Source organism: Scleropages formosus, chromosome 16, assembly GCF_900964775.1.
Source record: "Scleropages formosus chromosome 16, fSclFor1.1, whole genome shotgun sequence".
NCBI classification, from domain to species: Eukaryota; Metazoa; Chordata; class Actinopteri; order Osteoglossiformes; family Osteoglossidae; genus Scleropages; species Scleropages formosus.
The window spans coordinates 1,066,073-1,093,159 of record NC_041821.1 but is presented as its reverse complement, the minus strand read 5'-3'; the positions used below and the strand labels follow the sequence as shown (position 1 = coordinate 1,093,159).

The 27,087-nt window shown below is 44.5% G+C and overlaps 1 protein-coding gene across 1 annotated transcript in view; it reads left to right on the top strand.

Moving 5' to 3' along the window:
• LOC108929987 (uncharacterized) overlaps positions 1 to 27,087 on the top strand; it is a 34,471-nt gene that overhangs the window by 5,441 nt on the left and 1,943 nt on the right. The window contains exons 5-17 of the mRNA XM_029259268.1: positions 94 to 255; positions 373 to 464; positions 8,222 to 8,318; positions 10,121 to 10,447; positions 10,974 to 11,033; positions 11,532 to 11,810; positions 12,671 to 12,802; positions 12,893 to 12,928; positions 13,327 to 13,409; positions 21,458 to 21,554; positions 23,381 to 23,707; positions 24,234 to 24,293; positions 24,792 to 25,070. Of these exons, the coding sequence (XP_029115101.1) occupies positions 94 to 255; positions 373 to 464; positions 8,222 to 8,318; positions 10,121 to 10,447; positions 10,974 to 11,033; positions 11,532 to 11,810; positions 12,671 to 12,802; positions 12,893 to 12,928; positions 13,327 to 13,409; positions 21,458 to 21,554; positions 23,381 to 23,707; positions 24,234 to 24,293; positions 24,792 to 25,070 (2,031 nt within the window). The remainder of the gene's footprint in view (positions 1 to 93; positions 256 to 372; positions 465 to 8,221; positions 8,319 to 10,120; positions 10,448 to 10,973; positions 11,034 to 11,531; positions 11,811 to 12,670; positions 12,803 to 12,892; positions 12,929 to 13,326; positions 13,410 to 21,457; positions 21,555 to 23,380; positions 23,708 to 24,233; positions 24,294 to 24,791; positions 25,071 to 27,087) is intronic.

Below are 27,087 nucleotides of genomic sequence, written 5' to 3'. Positions count from 1 at the left end.
ATTGCACCAAGGCATGGAGATACTTCATGTTAGACACTGTATTCTCTTCGCTCAGTGTAACGTTCATGTCCGTTTGTTGTCTGTGCCCCTCAGTGTCCTGCCACAGCGATCGGGTGCCCAGGTCTCCAGTGGCAGTGCGGGTGGTCTCTGCTGTATTTCTGCTCTGTGTTCTGTGGGTGGTGGTCCTTGTGTGGACGAAGAGGAGGGCGAGGAGCAGGAGGAACGTCACAGGGAACCCCCACCTAGAGGAACCAGGTAAACCCTCTGAGCTTTGGGCCCTTCTGTGTATCACAGTCTAAGCTTAACATTCAGAGCTACGTTGCCATTTCAGATTCAGAGCTACCTGTTCATTTTTGTGTTTCTGTCTTTTAGTTAATAGTTTTAGTTCCACTGATGAACCCACTTCACTGGACAACATTCAGTACAGATGTGTTGGACTCTCACCGAAAGCAGCAGCTCAGGAGGTTGGTGATCGTTTTTCACCTGATCTTCCAGTAGAAGTGCTACTCTGCTTTAACATATATTTCATGTGAAGAGCCACTATAACATGTAACAGGTAATAAAACAAAGGTTGTCAGGGTTCAGAAACACAAACGTGCAGGTTTGCACCGTGATTTTAATACATTTAAAACATTTTCATTCGCCGATTGCAGACGTAGAAAGTGACGTGAAGGAATCTGAGATGACGGAGGGGTTCTGAAGGATCATGTACGGCTGCTAAATCTCAGCTTGTTCACCTTGTTTTGCTTGATCGGCTGTGTTGTGTTAAAATAGCGCAGAAAATATTATTGCTTTCTCCAGGAACAGAAACGCAGGCTGAACCACAGAGCGGAGAGTACTGAGTCCGATACCATGGTATACAGCATCATCACCGCTCTTCCCTCTGAAACTGGGAGCTGAGCCCAGGTGGGACCACAGGAGCACAGTGTGCAGGCTGTGGAACCCTCAACCCTCAACTCCATGAGCCCAGTGTTGGGGGTCAGAGACTCAACATCCAGGTCTTAGAAAAGTTCAGTAGGTGAATGTTTCCACACAAATTCAAATGTCCAAGTTTACTTAAATAAATAAATGTACATGTAAACTTAATGCACTGGAGGATTCTGACTGCGCTGCAGCTGTGCTCCACTTATTATGAGCATCATGGTGCCTTTCACGTTCAAAACGAGTCACCCTGTTTGAGCCGTTCGCTCTTTATAACAGTCTCCATGGTGAAACCAGTCACCACAGGTGTGCAGCTCTCTGACGCAAGCACAGTACTAACAGTAAACATGGTAAGAGCTCAGTAGCAGCAATAAAACCACATACTAGAGTATTATGAAGCTCAAGCGCTGTCTGCGCTGCGAATGTATTTCCTGCCGGAAGTTCAGGCCTCGTTCTGGCCACATTTATACAATATTTATGATGAATTGGTAGAGGGTCATTTTTCGTGCCGTTCCTCGGTCCAGAGTAACTGAAGTTGTGTTTCTTTCAGTATATAAAGTTGCCTAAGAAGAACTGTGTTTAACGTGAATATGTGTGAATGTGAGAAAATTATTTCAAATGGGAAAAAAATATATTTTTATTCTATTTACATGTTCTTTGCTTGTGAGCATTGTTTACAATAAAGAGATAATGTACCGTGTTTGTGGGCAAAATCTGGATTTTTGCAATTTTTGTCGAAAAAATGTAATATGAAAAGTGAGAATGTATGCAGGTGTGAAATACTAACATTGACACCAATGATGCGCACAGACAGAGATCCACACGGGACTCGGGAATTACTGTTTGACCAGGTCATTCAAGGTCGCTTGTGCCCTTTGCTTATTTGTGCTCTGATTCTTTTTAACGTTCCAGTCTGTTAGCAATTTAAAAGTCCCACTTCTACAACGGACGCAACAATACAACCAAGGCAAATGTGATTCATAAAGACTTGAATTTTCCAGGGACTCTGGGCAACTACCTGTCTTACCTGAGCTACAGGTATAGTCTCAAGGAAGTGCTGACAGTGAAAAAGGACTTCTGGGGGATTTTAATCCTTTTCTGCTGCGTAGTTCTCAGTGTTTCACTGTATCAAAGTGTCACTCTTTTCATCTCCACCCCCAGTTTATGATAATATAACGAACAAACAAATTTCAGTTAGTCGCCAGTCTGGAAGAGCCTCACAGACAGGATTCACAGATAAAGAAAGAAGGTAGAATTAGAGGGAAGAGCAGTAAAACCGGTGTAACCATGATCATGGTAAACATTCATTGTTGAGTTACTTATAACGACACATTTATACAGCTGAGTAACTTTTTACTGGAACAACTTGAGAACCGTGCTCACGGGGCTCCAGCAGGACTTGGGATTCAAACTTGCCTCACCACTGCGCCACCTGCTGGACAGTCAAGCTTGCACTCTAAAGCTGAATTTTCTAAAAGCAACAAAGAATTCTTTACTCCTAATTTCTAGGATTCTGCTGCCACAGCACAGTGTCAAGTTCCTAATTTTTTTCTCTCCCATCACTCATTCGTCTATATTTCCTTTTAAAATCTAAATCTAGAAATGTTTCATAGCAGAGCAGCGGCTTTGTGATCCCTCCTACCCCACTGTTTGTTCTCTGTGCACAGAGAAAGGATGCTCCACACACACACACACACACACACACACACACTCACAGTCTCTCTGTGTTTGTCACTGTGTGGAGCTGTGACCAAGTTCTCGCCCCAAATGTTCTCGCCCCAGCAGTTTACTGTGTGTCCATTTCCAAACACGCTCTGAAAGCTCCTGGACTTCCTGCATCCTCACAGTAACCTCTTTGCACTGTTCAGCTCACATTGTACCTCTTCTAATAAACTTGGGTGTTTGAATCCCTCAGAGACAAATGCTGCGCTGTGGACCACTTCCATCATGGGTCCATCATGACTGTCACCTTTGCGTACAGGTGAGAAGGGGCTCTCTGCTTATATGAACAGTGGCGTCTTGCATCATACATGTAATATAAAACCGTGTCTTTAAAAATGCGTACAGTTTGATGGACAATATAAGTGTAACACTTCATAACTTGAGTGCCGTACCTTTTTACCATCCCAAAAAAATTCACTGTAAAAGTCACTGAGACAGTGTAGAAAATACACAAACACGGAGAACCTCCACAAATAAAGTAGAACTACAAGGAGGTCAAAGTGACGGCACAGGAGCCACTATAACGTTACGGCTGTTACTTTAGTGCTCTGGGGTCACAGATTCAGATTTCACCTCCTGCTCTTGTACCACTGAGCAAAGTGTTTTAAGTGTAGTAGTACGGTAAAAATTACCCAGCAATATAAATAGGAAAATAACTGCATGTGACTTGAAATCTTAAGCATTAGTGCAATAAGTGTGACTGGTCACCCAGGTGAAATGAAAGTGAAAAATAGTGCTTGTAAAAGAGAAAGGTGTACATTTTTCTCTTTTTACACAAAAATTCCAGTGTCCTTCTTGTCCAGGGTGTGGAACACGCAAGATGGGTCACAGGGGAGGTGAGAAGCAATTAAAGAGAGGAGAGAAGCTCAGTGGCCCAGAATGGGGCAGCACGGTGGGTTAAGGTTAGGGTTACTGTCTCATAGTGCCTGGGTGGTGTGAGAGGACATGGGTTCGATCCCTGCTCAGTCTGTGTGGAGCTTGCATGTTCTCCCTGTGTCTGTGTGGGTTTCCTCCAGGTGATCTGGTTTCCTCCCACACTCCAAAGACAGGCTGTTCAGGTTCCCCCATAGTGTGTGAATGACACGGAGCGAGTGTGTTCCATTGATGTATAGATGAGTGACTCACTGTGGTGAATAAGTTTTCAAGTAGTTTTTATTGTCATTCCTCTATACAGCTTGTATACAGTGGAACGAAAAGTCGTTTCTTCGAACACCGTGGTGGTGCAACACAGAACAGAGCACAGGACATACATAAATACACAGGGCGGGACGTGGACGCGTGTATGGCTGCGAGCTGTAGGCAGTTGTGGAGTAGTGTAGCGCTGAGTTAATCGTTCGACGGAGCCAGGTGAGCGTTGGGAGGCAGCTGGATGCTGAGTAATCTGACTGCCTCGGGGAAGAAACTGTTGCGGAGACTCCTGGTGGTGATGTGGATGCTCCTGTTCCTCCTGCCAGATGGCAAAAGGGCAAGGAGTCCAGGAGAGGGGTGAGAGGGGTCGTCCACAATGCTGGTGGCTTTCCGGATGCAGAGTTTTATATATGAGTAAGGTGTGTGAGCTGCTCATGCTACATAGAGTTTATTGGAAGTCGCTTTGGAGAAAAGTGTCTGATAAATAAATAAATGTAAAGAACTCTCACTGCTCTCCTCCATCATCTGCACAGCTGAGGTCCCACAGGAGGAACACAGACCGCAAACTGACCGCCACTGGGTGGCACTACACTCCTGGTCCCAGGACAGCGGCACTTCAGTACACACTGCGTCTCTGTATTGACTCTGGTGCGTCAACTCCACTGCGCTGCTCCCTGTTGCGTGTCTGTCACTGGTGCCAAGCAGTGTACGACCCACACACACATACACACACATTGTCTGAACCGCTTGTCCCACACAGGGTTGCGGGGAGCCGGAACCTAGCCTGGCAGCGCAGGGCGTAAGGCCGGAGGGGGAGGGGACACACCCAGGACAGAACGCCTGTCCATCACAAGGCACCCTAAGTGGAACTCGAACCCCACACCCACTGGAGAGCAGGACCCGGTCCAACCCACTGCGCCACTACACCCCCCACACTGTGTGACCCACACCTACTTTTACTGTACAGTGTGTATAAAACACAGAAATACCAGCGTTTCTCTCCTCTCTACTCATAAACTTCGCTGTGGGACGCGGATCCTACGATGAGTGTCTTGCCACCTCTTTTACACCCTTTTGTTTCAAAGCTGCACTTTTGCGAAAACATCAGAATATATAATGATTTACCGATACACCCCCTCACACTCTCTCTGTCTTTGTCTTGCTTCCTCTTTCATTGTCTTGAAGTCTAGTTCACAAGAAAAAATCACTCCACTCCTATTTTCATCTGCCCCCCCCCATTGTACCATTTACAGGAAGGTTTTCGGTTCTGTGCTCTATCTGTGCTATGAAAGCACACGTGTGGTTTCGCCCCCTCCCCCCAGCCGGGCCCAGTGTTTATTGCTGCGCTCCAGCAGATTCATGCCCGCGTTGCGCCTGCTGACGCAGAAACTGTGACCACAGCAGCTCGGTGCGGCAGGGTCCAGGCAGACGGCGCCCGCAGGGTTGCATGTTAGTGCACTGCTGCACCTCCTCCTACTCACCCACAGCGTCTAACTGGGCTCATTGCGCTCATCCCCTCATCTCCTCCTGCGTGTATCAGGTCCGCTGAGAGGTGGCGATGGAGAAGACGTGTGTTGAGAGCAGAAAGTCACTGAAGGTCCGTGGGTTCAGTCCCTCAACACTGCGTCCCGTTTGTCTTATTCACCGCTTTCTGCTCAGTACCGAAAGGAGGAAGAAACCCGACACCCTTCAGTGCTCCTGTTGCGCAACGGCCTGTGTTCCACATCCACACTTTGTGTTACTCTACTTACATATTTACTGTACTTCCAGGGTCTCTTTTGTGTGTTTGTGTAATAACACAGCAATGTGTAATTATGTTATTCAGTCACCACACTTCTGCAATATAATCTGAATATTTCCATAATTTCTTTAACATTGTGAAGCCTCTGATAGTATGGGACACTGACATGGTACTTTTTACTTTATATTTACTGCACACGCAGTAGGTACCTATGATATTGGATAATAAACAAAGCTGTGGCTTTGGAGCACCTGTGCAAGAGGAGGCAGAGGTGGAACAGTGTCTGACAATGAGGTGCTGACGGTCTTTACAAAAGAAGGCTGAACAAAAGCAGCTTTGAGAAAGAAGAGCAGGACGGAGAGTGTTGGGTTTCAAGGGCCGCAACCACGCTACACGTCAGTTTGGTTTTCATCTTAAACACAGAAACATGATTCCAGCTGCTGCTGCTGCTGGTTTGAACTGGTGTGATATGGTGTTCGGTGTCTGATACCCTGGTACTTCACTGCACTGTCGTTGTACACATGGCATTCAGATGTCTGATGGTGTGTCCTCTGCTCATCTGCTCCTGTGTTTCGTTCCCTGGGGAGAACATATAGTTCAGAGGCGAGTAACTGCTTTGCCACAATAAAAGCGGGGAGTGGCTGTCGGGACCATCAGTTGGCTTTCGGTTTGTTTTTTTTTCCATCTGTTGCGATAAAAATTGAGCTCTTCCTCAGCGGAAACTCCCCCAGGGTTTCATAAACAAAGAGCAGGATCACATGTGTGGAAAACAGTGTCTGGAATGAACCTTCAAGGAGACACACACACACACATAGACACACACACACACACACGCACACACACACGCACACACACACGCACACACACACACACACACATTACCTCCCACCCCCCAGGGAGAACTGCTCTAGCAAAACCGGTGGCTGAAGTGAGGAGCTCAGTACTTTAGATAAATCATGGACAGGTCTGTCACTTCATCCTTGTGCAAAATGTGGGTTGATTTTTTAATAATCTCTAGGCCTGAAATGTGTGGATGTGTTTGTTAGTTGGGGTTCAGTGGGTAACACACAGGGAGGGGTGACAAACCACACGAGTGTGTGAACAACAGAAAGTGTGAAACTGAGGGGAAATGAACAATGAGAGCTATATACACAGAACTGTGTGAATAGAACAGCAAGATTCAAACAATGAGAAGAATGAGTAGAAAATCACATTAGAAAAAAAATCGATTCACCAAATTCAACAAACTTCACATGAAAATATGAACAAAAACTATATTTCATAAGTTACACGGATCAAAACCTTCAGCGGTGCCATCCCAGTTCATCCGCTGACCCTGCGTTACCTGTGCAGCCGCCTTCAAACTCCCAACCTCCTCTTGCTACACCTGAACGGGCTCGAGAACCAACCGCCACTTGTCCGCTTCTGGGGCGGTGCTCCACTGCTACTGCATCGGGTCTGAACCGAACGCAGCCTTCCTCTCTGCACGTGGCCGAGCACACCCATCAGCTCTAGGGCTCCTTTCTCATCTTGAACACACGGTTCAAGGTGTGGATCTAGGATTCCAGGCCTTAGCCATCCGAACCAATGGCAACATAGGGGCACAGCGAGTAGCGCTGCTGTCTCACAGTGCCTGGGGTGTGCAAGAGGACGTGGGTTTGATCCCCGCTCAGTCTGTGGGGAGTTTGCATGTTCTCCCTGTGTTTCTGTGGGTTTCCTCTGGGTGCTCTGGTTTCCTCCCACACTCCGAAGACATGCTGTTCAGGTTCCCCCCATAGTGTGTGAGTGACAGAGAGAGTGTGTGCGCTCCACTGATGTATGGATGAGTGATGAAGTGCATCTAGCAGTGTAAGCTACTGCGGTGAATAAGGTGTGTGGGCTGATAACACTACATAGAGCTCATTGGAAGTCGCTTTGGAGAAAAGTGTCTGCAAAATAAAAGTAAATGTAACATCACATTCTCTCAGTGTGCCAATGTCATTTCCAGGCCCAGAACATGTATAGAAAGGAGTGTGAAAGTGGAACAGAAAGATGAGAACAACAGAGTACCTCTAAGAAATTGCATCTGCAGCTATGTGTGCCTTCCTGCTAATGTAGTGAACACATTGTATTTTCTATGAGATGTAAGTCGCTTTGGAGAAAAGCGTCTGATAAATGAATACACGCACACACACACACACACAGACATTGCCTGAAACGACTCGTCCCAAACGGGGTCGCGGTGAACCGGAGCCTAACCCGGCAACACAGGGAGCAAGGCTGGAGGGGAAGGGACACACCCAGGACGGGACGCCAGTCCATCGCATGGCACCCCAAGCAGGACTCGAACCCCAGACCCACCAGAGCGCAGGAAGCGGTCAAATCAGCTGCATAAATGAACACATGTAAATGTAAATCACACAAGAAGAAATCTGATAAATATTTACCAAAGCCAACAAAGTGCACGTTACAGTATGAACAAAAGCTGTATTTTATAGATGAGATGGATCAAACACTTGAGCAGTGAGCTCTTGTGCACATGAAGCTGAACATGAAAACCCCAAACTGATTCCCACCACTCCCACACGCAGAGGGGGGGGTCAAAGGGCTCATGCTTCACACTCTCTTCATCCTTCCTCTTCTCTGCCATGTGACGATGTCATGAGGGCTCCGGGCACCTTGAGCCTTTTATTGTTATTCTCTGGGGTTCGGGGCCACGTGAAGGAATAGCGACATCAGCCCCTTTTCCCCAGATGGCCGTGGACAACAGAGGACATGTTTTGGGGTGAAACTGGACCGAGGATCTGTCTTCTCTTCCTTCTCGGTGGTGAGTTCACTGTTGCTGCGTTGAAAAAGCTGAAAACCGGCAACAGAAACTCTGAGTAAGATGAAAAACAACGATAAAAGGCAAAAAACTGAATGTACTGAAATTATTGCATTTTTACTGTACTAATTTTAGGCACATAGTGAATTCTGTCCATTTATGCAAATGATTTTTCCACAGAAAATATGTGCTTTCCATTTATTATGGTGTTGACTGACTGCCAGTAGACATGTGGAAAGCTGAATGTACTGAAATTATTGCATTTTTACTGTACTAATTATAGGCACAGATTTCACACACTCTTTTAAGTCTTTCTTTGTTTATTCATTCATTTATTATTTATTATTATTATTTATGTACAGTGCAATATTTCATAATGAAATTCATGCTAAACATGTTACAGTGTATTTACATTTACCTCTAGCTCTATTAAATTATACTGAAAACAGCTCATGTTTCTTACATTAAATACAATCTATACTCGAGTTCATTTTCCTCTGAAAGGCTGTTCTTTTGGGTTCATGTTGTTCACTTCACTCCAGAGTAAAATGTTTGCAATCCCTGCTGATGGAGGAAAGTGTTGCTTTCTCACTGAAATGTATACAGAGTAAAATGGTATTTTTACCCTGCTGTTTCTCAGCGCTTCCTCCACTGCAGAGCACAACCCTGTAGAGCAGAGCAGGGCAGGTCTGGAACTGTCCCTTCCTCGGAGAACTTGGAGAGGAATGTGTGCGAGTTCAGGCTTGAGATGATTTTCTAGTTTTTTCTGCCATTTGTTAAACATCAGGCTTGGCATGAAGTGTTGCTGTCAACATCATTTCTGAGATGTAAAGCAATTCAGAGAGAACCTGATCCAACTGAACTCATTCCTTCAGCCTTCAATTCACCATTTCAGTTTGGTTGGCAATTTTGGTCAAAGAAGGTGGCAGAATTTTGCAGAATGTGGAATAAAAATGTTGTAGTTAAATGTAAAAGTTACTGGTGCTCTTCTGAAGCCTTCAATTCTGTCCATTTATGCAAAAGATTTTTCCACATAAAATATGTGTTTTCCATTTATTATGGTGTCGACTGACTGCTAGTAGATGTGTGGAAATCCTCACGGAACGTTAACGCATTAAGATTTCTGTTTTCTTACATTTATTTGATACCTTCCTCTGAAGCAACTGATATTCCATCCATCCATCCATCCATCCATCCATATTCTTTCCCGCTTTTCCCAGTAGCGTCACAGGCAATTAATATTAATTATATTAAATTATTAATAAAAACCAATTAATAATACTTCATTTACCAATTTTTAGAGTGGGCTAATTTTACAGGGTATCACAGCTGGAGGGGGATTCAATCCTACAACCAGCAGTTCTAACCCCTACTCTAAAAGCTACTCTTTTTTTCTTGATTTTTAAACTATTCTTGGCAAAATTTTTCTCCAGAACTACATATAACTTGTTTTGTAATCGAAGGCACAGTTCACAATAAAGAAAGAGCTTTAGACACACACACACACACACACACACAACATTCTATAGGAACAAGCGGGACCTTTTGTTTCTCCAGGGTACAACAGCAAACCCCCTGCTGAACACTGAGAACATTCCCACACCTTTGCTTCCTGAAGTAAATACAGTGTGACGGTGCCTTTTATTACAGAATTGATCCTGTAACCCGAAGGTCACAGATTTAAAGGAAGACGAGAGTTTGTTACTCTGTTTTTGTGTTCACAGCTCATTGTGTAACTGTGTGTCTCCACTGTTGAATATTACTGTGTTTTACAGTGTTTCACTGTGTTATTGTGTGTGTTTCAGGGATGCTCTGTGCTGTTGGGGCTCAGGAGACGACAATGAGACGAAGAGAGAGAGACACAGTCACTTTACACACTGGTGTTACCGACGTACAGAAGGACTCTCAAATACTGTGGTATTCTGGCTCAGGGATCGAAGATCTGATCGCTCAGCTAATTAACGGAGCGACTCAAACAGACATTAATGAGAGATTCAGAGACAGACTGGAGTTGGACACACAGACTGGATCTCTGACCATCAGGAACCTCAACACCAGTGACTCTGGAGTTTACCGTGTTCACAGAGTAAAGGGAAAACTGCCCGTGACAGAGTTCCAGCTCGTCGTCTACAGTAAGTTTTTCACACACTCATCCTTCTCACAGCAGCGACCACGAGTCTCCTGTGCATCGCGACACCAGTGAGTGGGAACGTTCTGGAAGTCTTCTCTATGAATGTTATATTTGGGGCTCATAGACTCTTTTTTTCATTGTTACTAAGAGTAAATAGTAAACTAGCACTAATTAAAACATCAACCTCAATTTCAATATTAAATTTGTTTACAAAGTAAAAACTTTACAGAGTTAAGTTGAAAGATTTATGGATTGTTAACAATGAATAGATTCTGACTTTGGTATTATAAAGAACTTGAGGTACAGATTACCTGTGTCTGTTGCGTCCAGAAGTTCATAAAGAGCAGTTTAAGGTCCACATTGAACAATTTCTGAATTGCAGCATCTGTACAGTAAATAATATTAATGAAATACAACACATGCTGTAATTGCTTTGTTATTCAATTGAGAGTCTCAAGTCTTTTGAGACATGAATAGAAATAGTTGATATTGAGCTGTTTGCCACATCTGCCCTTTTCTATCCCCAGAAGCAGCACCCAAACCTGAGATACGACACGTAAGGAGGAGACGAGAGGCCACAGACAGAGGTGCTTATAATGAGTTGCGCTCAATCTGTTGATTCTACTTAAGAAATTACCCAGAGAAGCGTAGCATTTGAAAATGATACTTTTTACTTCTACTGAAGTGTGTTTGAATAGAAAAATTGTATTTGTGTTCCATTAAGTTTATACCACAGTTACTTCTTCTCCTTCTGAATTTTTCATGTTGCCCAAAATCAATCATCAGTTTTACTGTGAGCCACGAACACCCTTTCACTGTGAGCCGACTCATCCTGTGGACTTCATTCGTCATCATCAGCTCTGTGGAACTGTTTTCTACTCCAGTCCAGTCACTCTTCTTGTGGACCCAATAGCAGCACCTCTGTCCTGTCGATCCTCCTCCATGAATTTCACTTCTTTATTCTCAAGTAATTGCAGTTTATGTTCAGATGTACTCAATTAGCTGACACTTCTCTCCGAAGTGAGGAACTATTATTTACTTGTTTATGGAGCTGGGTCAATTTTTTCTCAACTCCCTCCATCCAGAGCTGGTGTCCAAACCTCGGACTCGAACTCGACAGCAGGACACAGAGGTCCAGTCCTCTTCCTGCAGGCTACTGTGTTCAGTGGAGAACGACAGAGATGTGACCCTGTCCTGGACCAGAGGGAAGGAGATGCTGAACCAGACCAGCAGTCCTCATCTCAACACCACCCTGTCTCTCCATCTGGACATAGAGGAGCAGGACAATGACACTTACAGCTGTGTGTCCTCCAACCCAGTCAGCGAGGAGTCTCTCCAGGTCAACGTGACGATCTGCTGGGAAGGTGAGAAATTGGAGACATCTAATTTTTGTGACTGAAGGTGAGAAAGACAGGGAGACACTTCATGTTGGACACTGTATGTGTCACTTAGTGACAAGTGCTCCGTGAGCACAGTCTTTCCATCATAAATGTCCTTTAGAGTAAATTTTACATGCACACAGAAAATACACTTGTCTCTAGAGCAGAAACACAAAACTGTGCTGTTGGTAAATGTTTGCAGTGTAGTGTAGTACACACACAGTTTCAGAACCGCTTGTCCCATACGGGGTCACGGAGAACCAGAGCCTACCCGGTAACACAGGGCATAAGGCCAGGGGGGGAGGGGACACACCCAGGACGGGACGCCAGTCCGTCGCAAGGCACCCCAAGCGGGACTCGAACCCCAGACCCCCCGGAGAACAGGAGTGTGGTTCAACCCACTGCGCCACCGCACCCCCTGTAGTGTAGTAATTAATAAAATTACTGCTGTGTTTCTCAAACCCTTTAAAGGGAATCACTTGCTAAAACTGAGATTTTTTAAAATGTACTACTAAAAATAATAGAAACAATCAAGGAAACTGACTTTACTAACTTTAATACCCTCCTCTGGAGTTTGAGATGAAGAAGCTTCTGATTTTGTGAAGGTAACAGCAGAATAAGAGGAGATCAGATGGATAAATAAACTACAGGGAGGAATCCAAGATGACACAAGATGACTGGTGCACAGATTGAGGGGGAGGGAAGTCGAGCTTCGTTCTCATGTGTGAATTTGAGCTTCACATGTGTTTCTATTATATTTATTTATATTACAGTGAAAGTGTTCCAATCTGACCTCCTCTAAGGACATTGTTATTCTTCCTTTCTACTTCTGTTTACTTTTACAGTTTTCCGACCTTCAGAGACTCAGAGAAGCTACACACTGATCGCGGTGCTGGTGCCTGTAGCTGTGGTCCTGGTCATTGCAGTCATTTACTTCATGTGCGAGAAACAGAATCACAGCAAATCCAACGGTGAAGGTAAGAATTTTACACAAGAAACACAGCAGGCGCTCTTCTGTGTTTCCCGGTCACTTTCAGAACTTAACGAAATTCTCTCCTCTGTGGCAGTTTACGACGAAGTGGGAGACACATCAACACGACACGGTAGGGTACACCGAGTTTTTTTGTTAAATGAATGAACTCAGAAGTGGAATACTGTCCTTAACGTTATAATAACTGTTACATAATTTTAAATGATTTCAGCCCTAAAAGTTTTATAGAGTCAGTTTTGGACAGATATTTTTTTATCAGTACACAGCAGGAGGAAACATCTATCTCATGAATTCTGTCAGGGTTGCATAACACAGCTTAATTTACCTAGGACTTTTAATATTAGTCTGCAGTCAATGAAACTGTGTGCGAACTTCACTTCCAGCCCCGTTCCCCCTCCCACAACCTCTTGGCTTCTCGGTTTCTGTGCATCTTAATCATCGTTCTTTGAGCTCTTGTGCAAAGTTCATATGTCATAAAGCTCATAATGACAACAGTGCCACTATGTGTAGGTGCTGTGTGCCCCGTGGATACAGGGAGTAACGAGGTGACCTACGCTGACATTGATACTGAGAGAAAAGATCCACAGCCCTTGGTAAGATCTGTACATATAGAACATTCTATTGAACACACACACACACACACACACACACACACACAGGCACAGTTTGCCAAGTGAAGTCAAGTGAAAATGAGGGAAATCTATATCCTTATATAAGACAATAACACACACATTTCCCAAGGTTTATCATGTCTGATGATGTGCAATCCATCATTTTTTTGTGAATGCAAAGAAATATGCAGAAACAAAGAAATGCTCCTCCTGTGTGTAATGACTGTTCCACTTCCTGTGTTGCAGAGCGGGTTCGAGACACAAACAGACCCCACAATGTATTCCGATGTGGCTCTCAGTAAGAAGCCCTGACTGTGATCAACTACCATGAGATCACTCAGCCGTGTTCATGACAACAGTGCTGTAGATGACTTGCTGACGAAAAATAAAGCGGAGGATGCGGTGTCCGAAATGAAGGTGCACCGTTCTTTGGAGGTTTTACTGAAACAAAGCACTGGAACACTTGGCGTGCACAAAAAAAGAGTTTAAGAGTTTATTAAGGACAGCAGCTCGTGTCACAATCTCACTTCTCACCGTGGGACCTCTTCTGCTCCCGTGCGAAAAAGCCCGCGCTGTACATAGTGCAGCCTATAACAATTCCCGCTTCAATTGAAAAATAACCAAAGACAATTATCCTTTGTCAGCTTACACCCTACAGGCTGGCAGGAACCTTTCTTTTACAAAACTCTCAATGAGTCGTTCTTGGCGTAAAACACCATAGAGGACTTTACTCAGCATGTTATCAGTGTTGTTTCTGCCAAGTTCTCCGATGTTGCTTTATGCTGCCTATATGCAAAACTTTGTACAACATTTGTGCTGATATTCAATTATACATGTCAGCTTTCATAGTTTTTTCCCCCAAGAAAGCTTTCATACACAAAATATCCTTTCTTTGCAAAGTGCCCATACAAATGCACAAATACACACTCATACTTATGCCATTGTTGTTATAGTTAGAGCTATCTTATGGGAATACCCAGATCTTCCAGAATTTAAAAAGAAATTAGAAGACTGATATGAATATGCTTAAGTGTGGAGGCAACTGTGACTGGTAAGTGGCGCGAGGCGCCCACCAAACCTCCGCAACCAGGAATCAACAGCAGTACATCAGAGGAACCAGGGTGCCATGGGAACAGGGGAGGTTGATACCTGAGAAGATATTTGAATGGGGCAGGTTCAGGGCAGGTCACTCGGAAGTGGTCAGAACAGCTGCAGTAGAGGTAAAGACCCTCTTGGAGGTGCTGCTGCCTCTCAGTGGCGGCTTCCGGGGTGTCAAAGAGGGGATCCAGAGCCCTTGCGGCCGGCCAGAGGTGTCGCAGGCGCTCATAGGCCAGGTTGCCCAGAGTAATGGAGTGCTTCACGTACTGGTCCAGGGTCCAGTCTTGACCCCAGTACACGAGCTCAGTTTGGATCCAGGGATTCAAAACCCACTGGAAGCAAGCTAGCTGTACTGCCATGTTCCGCTGCATCGTTGCATCGAGGATGCGGAACTGCAGGGCGTAGTCGGAGACGACATGGTCGCCGTGTAACAGAGTCAGCAGGCGGCTGTTGGCTGTCTTACCGGAAGCGGGGCAGGCGAAGCCTCAAAATGTGCCCTGAACAGCTTACACGCGGTGGGTGTTGGAGGCGGAATCTTCTGTCATAGCAAACACAGGATGGGGAGGAGGCTGGACCCAAGTGCAGGATTGTTAATTCAGAGCCAAAGGATTAGACATGTTCTCTTGGTCAGGTATGAGCAAATGACTAGTCGACTGGCGAGCTGAACAGAGGCGAGGAGCCAAAGTCGTGGTTGATTGAAGTCAGGTGACGTGTGGGCATGGTCGTGACGTGAAGAGTCATTGCCTTTTTCATGTACATTACATTTATTTATTTAGCAGATGCTTTTCTCCTAAGAGGCTTCTAACAAACTCTATGTAGTGTTATCAGCTCACACACCTTACTCACCAAGGTGACTTACACTGCTAGATACACTAAGTCACTCATCAGTGGAACACATTCTCTCTCACTCACACACTACAGGTGAACCTGATCAGCATGTCCTTGGACTGTGGGAGGAAACCAGAGCCCCCAGAGAAAACTCACACAGACACGGGTAGAACATGCAAACTCCATAGAGACTGAGCAGGGATCGAACCCACATCCTCTCGCACCACCCAGGTGCTGTGAGACAGCAGTGCTACTCGCTATGACACCCCATGTAAACCTAATGCAAATATTGAAAAACACCAGAAACAATTCTAACAAAGAGTTCTACCTACTCTATCAATTCAGTTTTCAACTGAGAGGAAATTGCTATAGAAATCTCACAGCGGTGTTAGTGCATTAATCAGGGAGCTCTAGATTGCGACCTGTACCATTCTGTGTTTGCCAGTTTGCGAGTATCACCACCGGTGCTCTGCGGCTCCTTCGCTCATCACACTAACTCACATCTGCTCCTCTCTCACTAATTTGCTCGGCCCTCCTTGTCTAACGTCGCTCTTCGGCCTAAAGGTGCAGCATCATCCGCTGCCCGCACAAGTCGAAGCACCTCCGCACCACTATCGTTGTTTCCACCGACAGGACCCAAGTCTGCCATTTATCCAAATGCCACTTTCTTTATCTGGAGGCCATTCCCACCTCAACGTGCGTCAAGTTTTTCCATCTCAACATGTGAAAGACATCCTGGCTTGACTAATATCTCTGCTCCCATAAACATCCTGCAACTCTCTTAACTTCTCACCTGCCTGTGCTTTGTGTGTCGTTTATGTTTCACCTTAATCACAAGTCAAAGTATGACTTTGCACCCCTGACACAAACTGCCATTTGTCAAAATCCAGAATCTGTGATAAATGAGCCTGATGCTGTCGACATACTTCTTCAACAGGAAGTCTCCTTCAACTTTTTTCTCTGTCCAGCCACCATTGGTCACCAAAAGCATCGCTGAAATACTCAACCACCTCCCTGGGGAGCTTTACTGGATTTTTCTGAATGAGTGCAAAGCCCCTCTTCCAACCCACCTGCTAGACCGCTTCGCCGTAGTCACACCGCCTTCCGAACCGTTTTCAGCAACGTGGCCAGAGAAAATACTGTCTCTTGCTCCCCCACTCATGTCGCCGATGCCATATGACAATTTTACCATCATCTTCGCTCCTTATCTTTGGGGAAGTTCCTGGTTGTTGCAAACAGTATTCGTGTATTCTGATAATCTGGCTCTTGTTGGTTGTTACTGTGATTTTCTCCACGTTACTGAAAAGTCTGTGCTCTCCAACACAAATCAGGTTCTAGTCAAAGCTCACTATATACCTGGTCATGATTTATCTCATGCTCTTTCTCGTTTCCTGTTGTACAAATTGAAGACCTTACATTCTGCTGCTGCGCCGACTCTAGTACCTTCTCATTCGGAGTGAACCTTTCTGTGAACCACTCTCTCGTGCCTCTACACTGGAACACTTCAAATGCCATCTGGTCAGCAGTGTCTCCCCTTAATGTGTCTTTGAGAGCAGGACAGTGTGTTTCACTGGTGTGTAAATGAAGGACTGGTATAAAGTGATAAGGCATAAGAATAGGGAGAGCATAAAACTTTAGTTACACACCACACCCCTGGATTCTCTCTTTCTCTCACACACACTTTCTCTTCCTCTTTTTCTCTCTCCAAGTCTAGCTCACAAGTAAAAATAAATCACACCACTCCTCTTTTCATCTACCCCCATTGTACCATTTACAAGACCCTGTGCTATGGAAGCGCACGTGTGGTTTCGCCCCCTCCCCCCAACCGGACCCAGTGTTTGTTTCTGCGGTCCAGCAGATTCATGCCCGCGTTGCGCCTGCTGACGCAGAAACTGTGACCACAGCAGCTCGGTGCGGCAGGGTCCAGGCAGACGGCGCCCGCAGGGTTGCATGTTAGTGCACTGCTGCACCTCCTCCTACTCACCCACAACGTCTAACTGGGCTCATGGTGCTCATCTCCTCATCTCCTCCTGCTACTTCACCTGAACTCTCTTTGCCTGCTGCTCTTCTACCAGAATCTGTCCTTTTGTGCACGTGGTGGGGGTGGTACAATGAGGTGGGGGGCTGGGAGTCTCCGACCAGCAGAGTTGCCAAAATACATCTTTAAGAACATGATGAAGTCGTCAGAATCTAAACTTGACCCAACGACAAAAGGTCTACGTGAAGTTCCAGGAAGAGTCACGTGGGGACCACAGCTGGGTCGGTCACTGGGAGAGTCGCAGTACTTTGGGTACCGGCGATACTGCACAACATATGAGGCTGTATCTGAGTTTGGGCTTGGGCCAAAACACCTCCATTTGCCACATCTAGGTGGCAATTTTGTTTTGCAATTTAAAGGCTTTATTTAAAAACAATATTTTCTCATGAAAAAATTTCAATTCTTTTTCAATGTGTGTGAAGTGTGTTACTGAGTAAGTGAACTGGGTGCAAGATTAAAAAGCAGAGCTGCAAAATAAATGGAAGGGATTCAATGGGAATCTACAGTCTATTCCGCACGAAACCTGTGGACCCTCTGTGTGTGTGTGTGTGTGTGTGATGGCAAATTCACTACGACTCTGAGTAGGAGACCCAGGACCGCATCACGACGCAAAGCCCACAGAGTCATGGTACACATCAGTTTCACCTTAGTTCACTTGTCGCTGAAAACATTGCTGATGTGTTTGTTCTTCCAGAGCAGCAGCTCCTTTCCACACCTCACTCTAGCTGTGATGTTGGACAGCGTTTGGCACTCAGGTTGCCATGGTTTGTGTCTAGGTGTGTTCAGACAACGGTAGGTCACAGCAAACCTTTTTAGTGCCAAAGGTGTTTATTAAAGTGCTCAAGTAAGTGAGAAACAAGAACTATATATGATATTTTTTAAAATTCCATGATACTTCCAGTACTTCCCACTTGCCATAATCAGCATACATAAGATATATCTACATCTCTCCTGCCTGGAGTGAAAAATACACCATTGAGTAGCTGGTACCAGCTGGTAGTGCAGTAGCTGGAGCTCCTGCTTTTGGACCCAAAGATCACAGCTTTTGAATCTCATCTCCAGGTGCTGTACCTGCGAACAAGGTACTTACCCTGAACTGCACAAGTAAAAATTGCCCGGTTATATAAATGAATAAATACTGTAAGATGCTTTGGCAGAAATGTGTTTGCTATATTGGTTATATCATACACAAACATTCAACTTGCTGTTTGCACCCACTCAGTGAGTTCAACTGTAGGATGAACAAAGGTTTTTCTCTTCACCCCTACCTGAGACTGAGCTGCTGTGTGTTGTTGTGCACATGATGTTGAGAGTTCAGACACCCTGGGCGACAGTATATAGCAAAGCTGTTAGGCATCATCTTGCCAACAACATGCTAGAGGTAAAATGTCCCCTACAGTGCTGTGGGAAGTGAGTTATATCATGATTAGAGCTGCTGCCTTCAGATCCAAAGGTTGCTGGTTCAAATCTCACCTATTGCTGTAGTACCTTTGAACAGGTAGTTACCTTGCTCCAGTTTAAAAAAAAAAAAAAAATTCCCAGCTGTATAAATAATGGTAAATACTATGATGTTGTAAGTTGCTTTGGTGAAAAACATCAGCTCTCTAGATCCAGTTTGGGTTTTGGTCGTATCCCATCCGCTCTTAGAAACATCCAGTAATTACCGAGTAGAAAGACCCCCAGCTCCAACTCAGGGTCCGATAGAAAAACAGGACAACGTAAAATGTGTGGAAAAGAAATTTTGATCCCAAACAGCTGTGAGACACATTGATACAAGCGTCCCCCTGATTGCAGCTGCTCTGTTCCGGCACTTTCTTCTGTAGAAACACACACGAGCGGATTCAAAGCTCAAAGAAGCTCTTGCTGCAGCTGAACATCACATCATGGCTTCAGGGTGGTGGTGGAACCTCTGATGGTTACTTGAATGGTTACTTTAGAAACCCTTTACAGTAAGACTGGTGGTGTAGTTAAGAGCTGTTTGCTCTCGAAATACTGCAGTCAAAGTTGTTGCTTAAATTCAGTCAAGAACTTAACCTGAAGAAGATGAAGAATTTATTCAGGTTTCCAGCCATCGATCGCCTTGTTACCTCAAAGATAATCCATCAGAAAACAGGTCTATATAGCAACCAGGTGTTATGATTGGTTGGATTGTGCTGTTTGTTAGGTTATTGCAAACATCCTCCCTTGGTTTTATGATTTTACAACACTTTGGGCAGAACCTAACGACATTCCTGGTTTTTTTGTCTCAGTTCAATTGGCCGATGGCAGCTTCATTTCCCTTCAGCAGATCTGCAGCAGAGACTGAGACACAAAGCAGATTACATGACATGTACGTTTCCAAAAATATATTTTTTTCCAACCCTCAGTGGACAGGTTTGTTAGCTCATCCATGTGTAACATGCTGGTGGATTTTACAGATCTTTCTACCAGTGCAACATGTGGATGGGTTTGTTAGTTGGGGTTCAGTGGGTAACACACAGGGAGGGGTGACAAACCACACGAGTGTGTGAACAACAGAAAGTGTGAAACTGAGGGGAAATGAACAATGAGAGCTATATACACAGAACTGTGTGGATAGAACAGCAAGATTCAAACAATGAGAAGAATGAGTAGAAAATCACATTAGAAAAAAAATCGATTCACCAAATTCAACAAACTTCACATGAAAATATGAACAAAAACTATATTTCATAAGTTACACGGATCAAAACCTTCAGCGGTGCCATCCCAGTTCATCCGCTGACCCTGCGTTACCTGTGCAGCCGCCTTCAAACTCCCAACCTCCTCTTGCTACACCTGAACGGGCTCGAGAACCAACCGCCACTTGTCCGCTTCTGGGGCGGTGCTCCACTGCTACTGCATCGGGTCTGAACCGAACGCAGCCTTCCTCTCTGCACGTGGCCGAGCACACCCATCAGCTCTAGGGCTCCTTTCTCATCTTGAACACACGGTTCAAGGTGTGGATCTAGGATTCCAGCCCTTAGCCGTCCGAACCAATGGCAACATAGGGGCACAGCGAGTAGAGGACGTGGGTTTGATCCCCGCTCAGTCTGTGGGGAGTTTGCATGTTCTCCTTGTGTTTCTGTGGGTTTCCTCCCACACTCCGAAGACATGCTGTTCAGGTTCCCCCCATAGTGTGTGAGTGACAGAGAGAGTGTGTGCGCTCCACTGATGTATGGATGAGTGATGAAGTGCATCTAGCAGTGTAAGCTACTGCGGTGAATAAGGTGTGTGGGCTGATAACACTACATAGAGCTCATTGGAAGTCGCTTTGGAGAAAAGTGTCTGCAAAATAAAAGTAAATGTAACATCACATTCTCTCAGTGTGCCAATGTCATTTCCAGGCCCAGAACATGTATAGAAAGGAGTGTGAAAGTGGAACAGAAAGATGAGAACAACAGAGTACCTCTAAGAAATTGCATCTGCAGCTATGTGTGCCTTCCTGCTAATGTAGTGAACACATTGTATTTTCTATGAGATGTAAGTCGCTTTGGAGAAAAGCGTCTGATAAATGAATACACGCACACACACACACACACAGACATTGCCTGAAACGACTCGTCCCAAACGGGGTCGCGGTGAACCGGAGCCTAACCCGGCAACACAGGGAGCAAGGCTGGAGGGGAAGGGACACACCCAGGACGGGACGCCAGTCCATCGCATGGCACCCCAAGCAGGACTCGAACCCCAGACCCACCAGAGAGCAGGAAGCGGTCAAATCAGCTGCATAAATGAACACATGTAAATGTAAATCACACAAGAAGAAATCTGATAAATATTTACCAAAGCCAACAAAGTGCACGTTACAGTATGAACAAAAGCTGTATTTTATAGATGAGATGGATCAAACACTTGAGCAGTGAGCTCTTGTGCACATGAAGCTGAACATGAAAACCCCAAACTGATTCCCACCACTCCCACACGCAGAGGGGGGGGTCAAAGGGCTCATGCTTCACACTCTCTTCATCCTTCCTCTTCTCTGCCATGTGACGATGTCATGAGGGCTCCGGGCACCTTGAGCCTTTTATTGTTATTCTCTGGGGTTCGGGGCCACGTGAAGGAATAGCGACATCAGCCCCTTTTCCCCAGATGGCCGTGGACAACAGAGGACATGTTTTGGGGTGAAACTGGACCGAGGATCTGTCTTCTCTTCCTTCTCGGTGGTGAGTTCACTGTTGCTGCGTTGAAAAAGCTGAAAACCGGCAACAGAAACTCTGAGTAAGATGAAAAACAACGATAAAAGGCAGAAAACTGAATGTACTGAAATTATTGCATTTTTACTGTACTAATTTTAGGCACATAGTGAATTCTGTCCATTTATGCAAATGATTTTTCCACAGAAAATATGTGCTTTCCATTTATTATGGTGTTGACTGACTGCCAGTAGACATGTGGAAAGCTGAATGTACTGAAATTATTGCATTTTTACTGTACTAATTATAGGCACAGATTTCACACACTCTTTTAAATCTTTCTTTGTTTATTCATTCATTTATTTATGTGAAAACCATTATCTGCTGATGATTCTGTTATCCATGTGGTGTACAGTGCAATATTTCATAATGAAATTTATGCTAAACATGTTACAGTGTATTTACATTTACCTCTAGCTCTATTAAATTATACTGAAAACAGCTCATGTTTCTTACATTAAATACAAGCTATACTCGAGTTCATTTTCCTCTGAAAGGCTGTTCTTTTGGGTTCATGTTGTTCACTTCACTCCAGAGTAAAATGTTTGCAATCCCTGCTGATGGAGGAAAGTGTTGCTTTCTCACTGAAATGTATACAGAGTAAAATGGTATTTTTACCCTGCTGTTTCTCAGCGCTTCCTCCACTGCAGAGCACAACCCTGTAGAGCAGAGCAGGGCAGGTCTGGAACTGTCCCTTCCTCGGAGAACTTGGAGAGGAATGTGTGCGAGTTCAGGCTTGAGATGATTTTCTAGTTTTTTCTGCCATTTGTTAAACATCAGGCTTGGCATGAAGTGTTGCTGTCAACATCATTTCTGAGATGTAAAGCAATTCAGAGAGAACCTGATCCAACTGAACTCATTCCTTCAGCCTTCAATTCACCATTTCAGTTTGCTTGGCAATTTTGGTCAAAGAAGGTGGCAGAATTTTGCAGAATGTGGAATAAAAATGTTGTAGTTAAATGTAAAAGTTACTGGTGCTCTTCTGAAGCCTTCAATTCTGTCCATTTATGCAAATGATTTTTCCACATAAAATATGTGTTTTCCATTTATTATGGTGTCGACTGACTGCTAGTAGATGTGTGGAAATCCTCACGGAACGTTAACTGGCATTAAGATTTCTGTTTTCTTACATTTATTTGATACCTTCCTCTGAAGCAACTGATATTCCATCCATCCATCCATCCATCCATATTCTTTCCCGCTTTTCCCAGTAGCGTCACAGGCAATTAATATTAATTATATTAAATTATTAATAAAAACCAATTAATAATACTTCATTTACCAATTTTTAGAGTGGGCTAATTTTACAGGGTATCACAGCTGGAGGGGGATTCAATCCTACAACCAGCAGTTCTAACCCCTACTCTAAAAGCTACTCTTTTTTTCTTGATTTTTAAACTATTCTTGGCAAAATTTTTCTCCAGAACTACATATAACTTGTTTTGTAATCGAAGGCACAGTTCACAATAAAGAAAGAGCTTTAGACACACACACACACACACACACACAACATTCTATAGGAACAAGCGGGACCTTTTGTTTCTCCAGGGTACAACAGCAAACCCCCTGCTGAACACTGAGAACATTCCCACACCTTTGCTTCCTGAAGTAAATACAGTGTGACGGTGCCTTTTATTACAGAATTGATCCTGTAACCCGAAGGTCACAGATTTAAAGGAAGACGAGAGTTTGTTACTCTGTTTTTGTGTTCACAGCTCATTGTGTAACTGCGTGTCTCCACTGTTGAATATTACTGTGTTTCACCATGTTTCACTGTGTTATTGTGTGTGTTTCAGGGATGCTCTGTGCTGTTGGGGCTCAGGAGACGACAATGAGACGAAGAGAGAGAGACACAGTCACTTTACACACTGGTGTTACCGACGTACAGAAGGACTCTGTAATACTGTGGTATTTTCGCTCTGGGGTTGATGATCTAATCGCTCAGTTTATTAAAGGAGAGACTGAAACAGACTTTGATGAGCGATTCAGAGACAGACTGGAGTTGGACACACAGACTGGATCTCTGACCATCAGGAACCTCAACACCAGTGACTCTGGAGTTTACCGTGTTCACAGAGTAAAGGGAAAACCGCCCGTGACAGAGTTCCAGCTCGTCGTCTACAGTAAGTTTTTCACACACTCATCCTTCTCACAGCAGTGACCACGAGTCTCCTGTGCATCGCGACCCCAGTGAGTGGGAACGTTCTGGAAGTCTTCTCTATGAATGTTATATTTGGGGCTCATAGACTCTTTTCTTCGTTGTTACTAAGAGTAAATAGTAAACTAGCACTAATAAAAACATCAACCTCAATTTCAATATTAAATTTGTTTACAAAGTAAAAACTTTACAGAGTTAAGTTGAAAGATTTATGGATTGTTAACAATTAAATGATTGTGACTTTGGTATTATAAAGAAATTGAGGTACAGATTACCTGTGTCTGTTGCGTCCAGAAGTTCATAAAGAGCAGTTTAAGGTCCACATTGAACAATTTCTGAATTGCAGCATCTGTACAGTAAATAATATTAATGAAATACAACACATGCTGTAATTGCTTTGTTATTCAATTGAGAGTCTCAAGTCTTTTGAGACATGAATAGAAATAGTTGATATTGAGCTGTTTGCCACATCTGCCCTTTTCTATCCCCAGAAGCAGCACCCAAACCTGAGATACGACACGTAAGGAGGAGACGAGAGGCCACAGACAGAGGTGCTTATAATGAGTTGCGCTCAATCTGTTGATTCTACTTAAGAAATTACCCAGAGAAGCGTAGCATTTGAAAATGATACTTTTTACTTCTACTGAAGTGTGTTTGAATAGAAAAATTGTATTTGTGTTCCATTAAGTTTATACCACAGTTACTTCTTCTCCTTCTGAATTTTTCATGTTGCCCAAAATCAATCATCAGTTTTACTGTGAGCCACGAACACCTTCTCACTGTGAGCCGACTCATCCTGTGGACTTCATTCGTCATCATCAGCTCTGTGGAACTGTTTTCTACTCCAGTCCAGTCACTCTTCTTGTGGACCCAATAGCAGCACCTCTGTCCTGTCGATCCTCCTCCATGAATTTCACTTCTTTATTCTCAAGTAATTGCAGTTTATGTTCAGATGTACTCAATTAGCTGACACTTCTCTCCGAAGTGAGGAACTATTATTTACTTGTTTATGGAGCTGGGTCAATTTTTTCTCAACTCCCTCCATCCAGAGCTGGTGTCCAAACCTCGGACTCGAACTCGACAGCAGGACACAGAGGTCCAGTCCTCTTCCTGCAGGCTACTGTGTTCAGTGGAGAACGACAGAGATGTGACCCTGTCCTGGACCAGAGGGAAGGAGATGCTGAACCAGACCAGCAGTCCTCATCTCAACACCACCCTGTCTCTCCATCTGGACATAGAGGAGCAGGACAATGACACTTACAGCTGTGTGTCCTCCAACCCAGTCAGCGAGGAGTCTCTCCAGGTCAACGTGACGATCTGCTGGGAAGGTGAGAAATTAGAGACATCTAATTTTTGTGACTGAAGGTGAGAAAGACATGGAGACACTTCATGTTGGACACTGTATGTGTCACTTAGTGACAAGTGCTCCGTGAGCACAGTCTTTCCATCATAAATGTCCTTTAGAGTAAATTTTACATGCACACAGAAAATACACTTGTCTCTAGAGCAGAAACACAAAACTGTGCTGTTGGGTGTTGGTAAATGTTTGCAGTGTAGTGTAGTAATTAATAAAACTACTGCTGTGTTTCTCAAACCCTTTAAAGGGAATCACTTGCTAAAACTGAGATTTTTAAAATTACTACTAAAAATAACACACACACACACACACACACACACACACACACACACACACACACACACACACACACACACACACACATTTTCTGAACCGCTTATCCCATATGGGGTCACAGGGAACTGGAGCCTACCCGGTAACACAGGGCGTAAGGCGGGAGGGGGAGGGGACACACCCAGGACGGGACGCCAGTCCGCCGCAAGGCACCCCAAGCGGGACCCGAACCCCAGACCCACCGGAGAGGAGGACTGTGGCTCAACCCACTGCGCCACCACACCCCCTCATAATAGAAACAATCAAGGAAATTGACTTTACTAACTTTAATACCCTCCTCTGGAGTTTGAGATGAAGAAGCTCCTGGTTTTGTGAAGGTAACAGCAGAATAAGAGGAGATCAGATGGATAAATAAACTACAGGGAGGAATCCAAGATGACACAAGATGACTGGTGCACAGATTGAGGGGGAGGGAAGTCGAGCTTCGTTCTCATGTATGAATTTGAACTTCACATGTGTTTCTATTGTATTTATTTACAAATCCCATTTCCAGAAAAGTTGGGACACTTTCTAAAAAATGTAACAAAAACTAAGAACTGTAATCTGTTCATTCACTTGAACCTTTATTTAACAGACAAAAGGACAAAGAAAAGATTTTCAGTGTTTTCACTGATGAACTTAATTCTATTTTTAAATAGAAACAAATTTAGAAATTGATGCCTGCAACACACTCAAAAAAAGTTGGGACAGAGGCAAAACAAGACTGAAAGGGTTAGAAGTAACACTGTTCTGGAAGGTTCCACAATTAGCAGTTGAACCGGTAACAGGTGAGGTTATCGAGATTGAGTACAGAAGGAGCATCCACCAAAGGCTTAGCCTTTGCATGCAAGGATGGTTTGTGGTTCACCACTTTGTGCTGAACTTGGTGAGAGAATTGTCAGTTAGTTCAAAGATGGTGTTTCTCAGCGCAAGGTTGCAAAGAATTTAGGTCTTTTACCAACTACAGTTCATAATATCGTAAAAAGATTCAGGGACTCAGGAAAAATCTCAGTGCGTAAAGGCCAAGGGCGGAAACTGCTGCTGAATGCGTGTGACCATCGAGCACTCAAGCGATATTGTTTGAGAAACCGTCATGCTACCGTGATGGACATAGCCACATGGGCTCGGGAGTGCTTTGAAAAATCATTGTCACTCAACATAGTCCGCCGCTGCATCAAGAAATGCAACTTGAAATTTTATTATGCAAAGAGGAAGCCGTTTATTAATTTTGCGCAGAAACGCTGCCGAGTTCTCTGAGCCCGAAGTCATCTGAGATGGACCGAAAGACAGCAGAAACTTGTTCTGTGGTCAGACGAGTCTACGTTTCAGCTTGTTTTTGGGAAAAACGGACATCGGATTCTATGTGTCAAAGATGAAAAAGACCATCCAGACTGTTACCAACAAAAAGGGCAAAAACCAGCCTCTGTGATGGTATGGGGGCGCATCAGTGCCCACGGCGTGGGCGATCTGGATATATGTGAAGATACCATTGATGCGGAGGCTTATGCTGGAATTTTGGAGAGACATATGCTGCCGTCAAGATGACGTCTTTTCCCAGGAAGTCCATGTCTATTTCAGCAGGACAATGCCAGGCCTCATTCTGCACGCGTTACAAGAGCGTGGCTTCAGAGGCATAGAGGGCATGTGCTTGACTGGCCTGCCTGAAGTCCAGATCT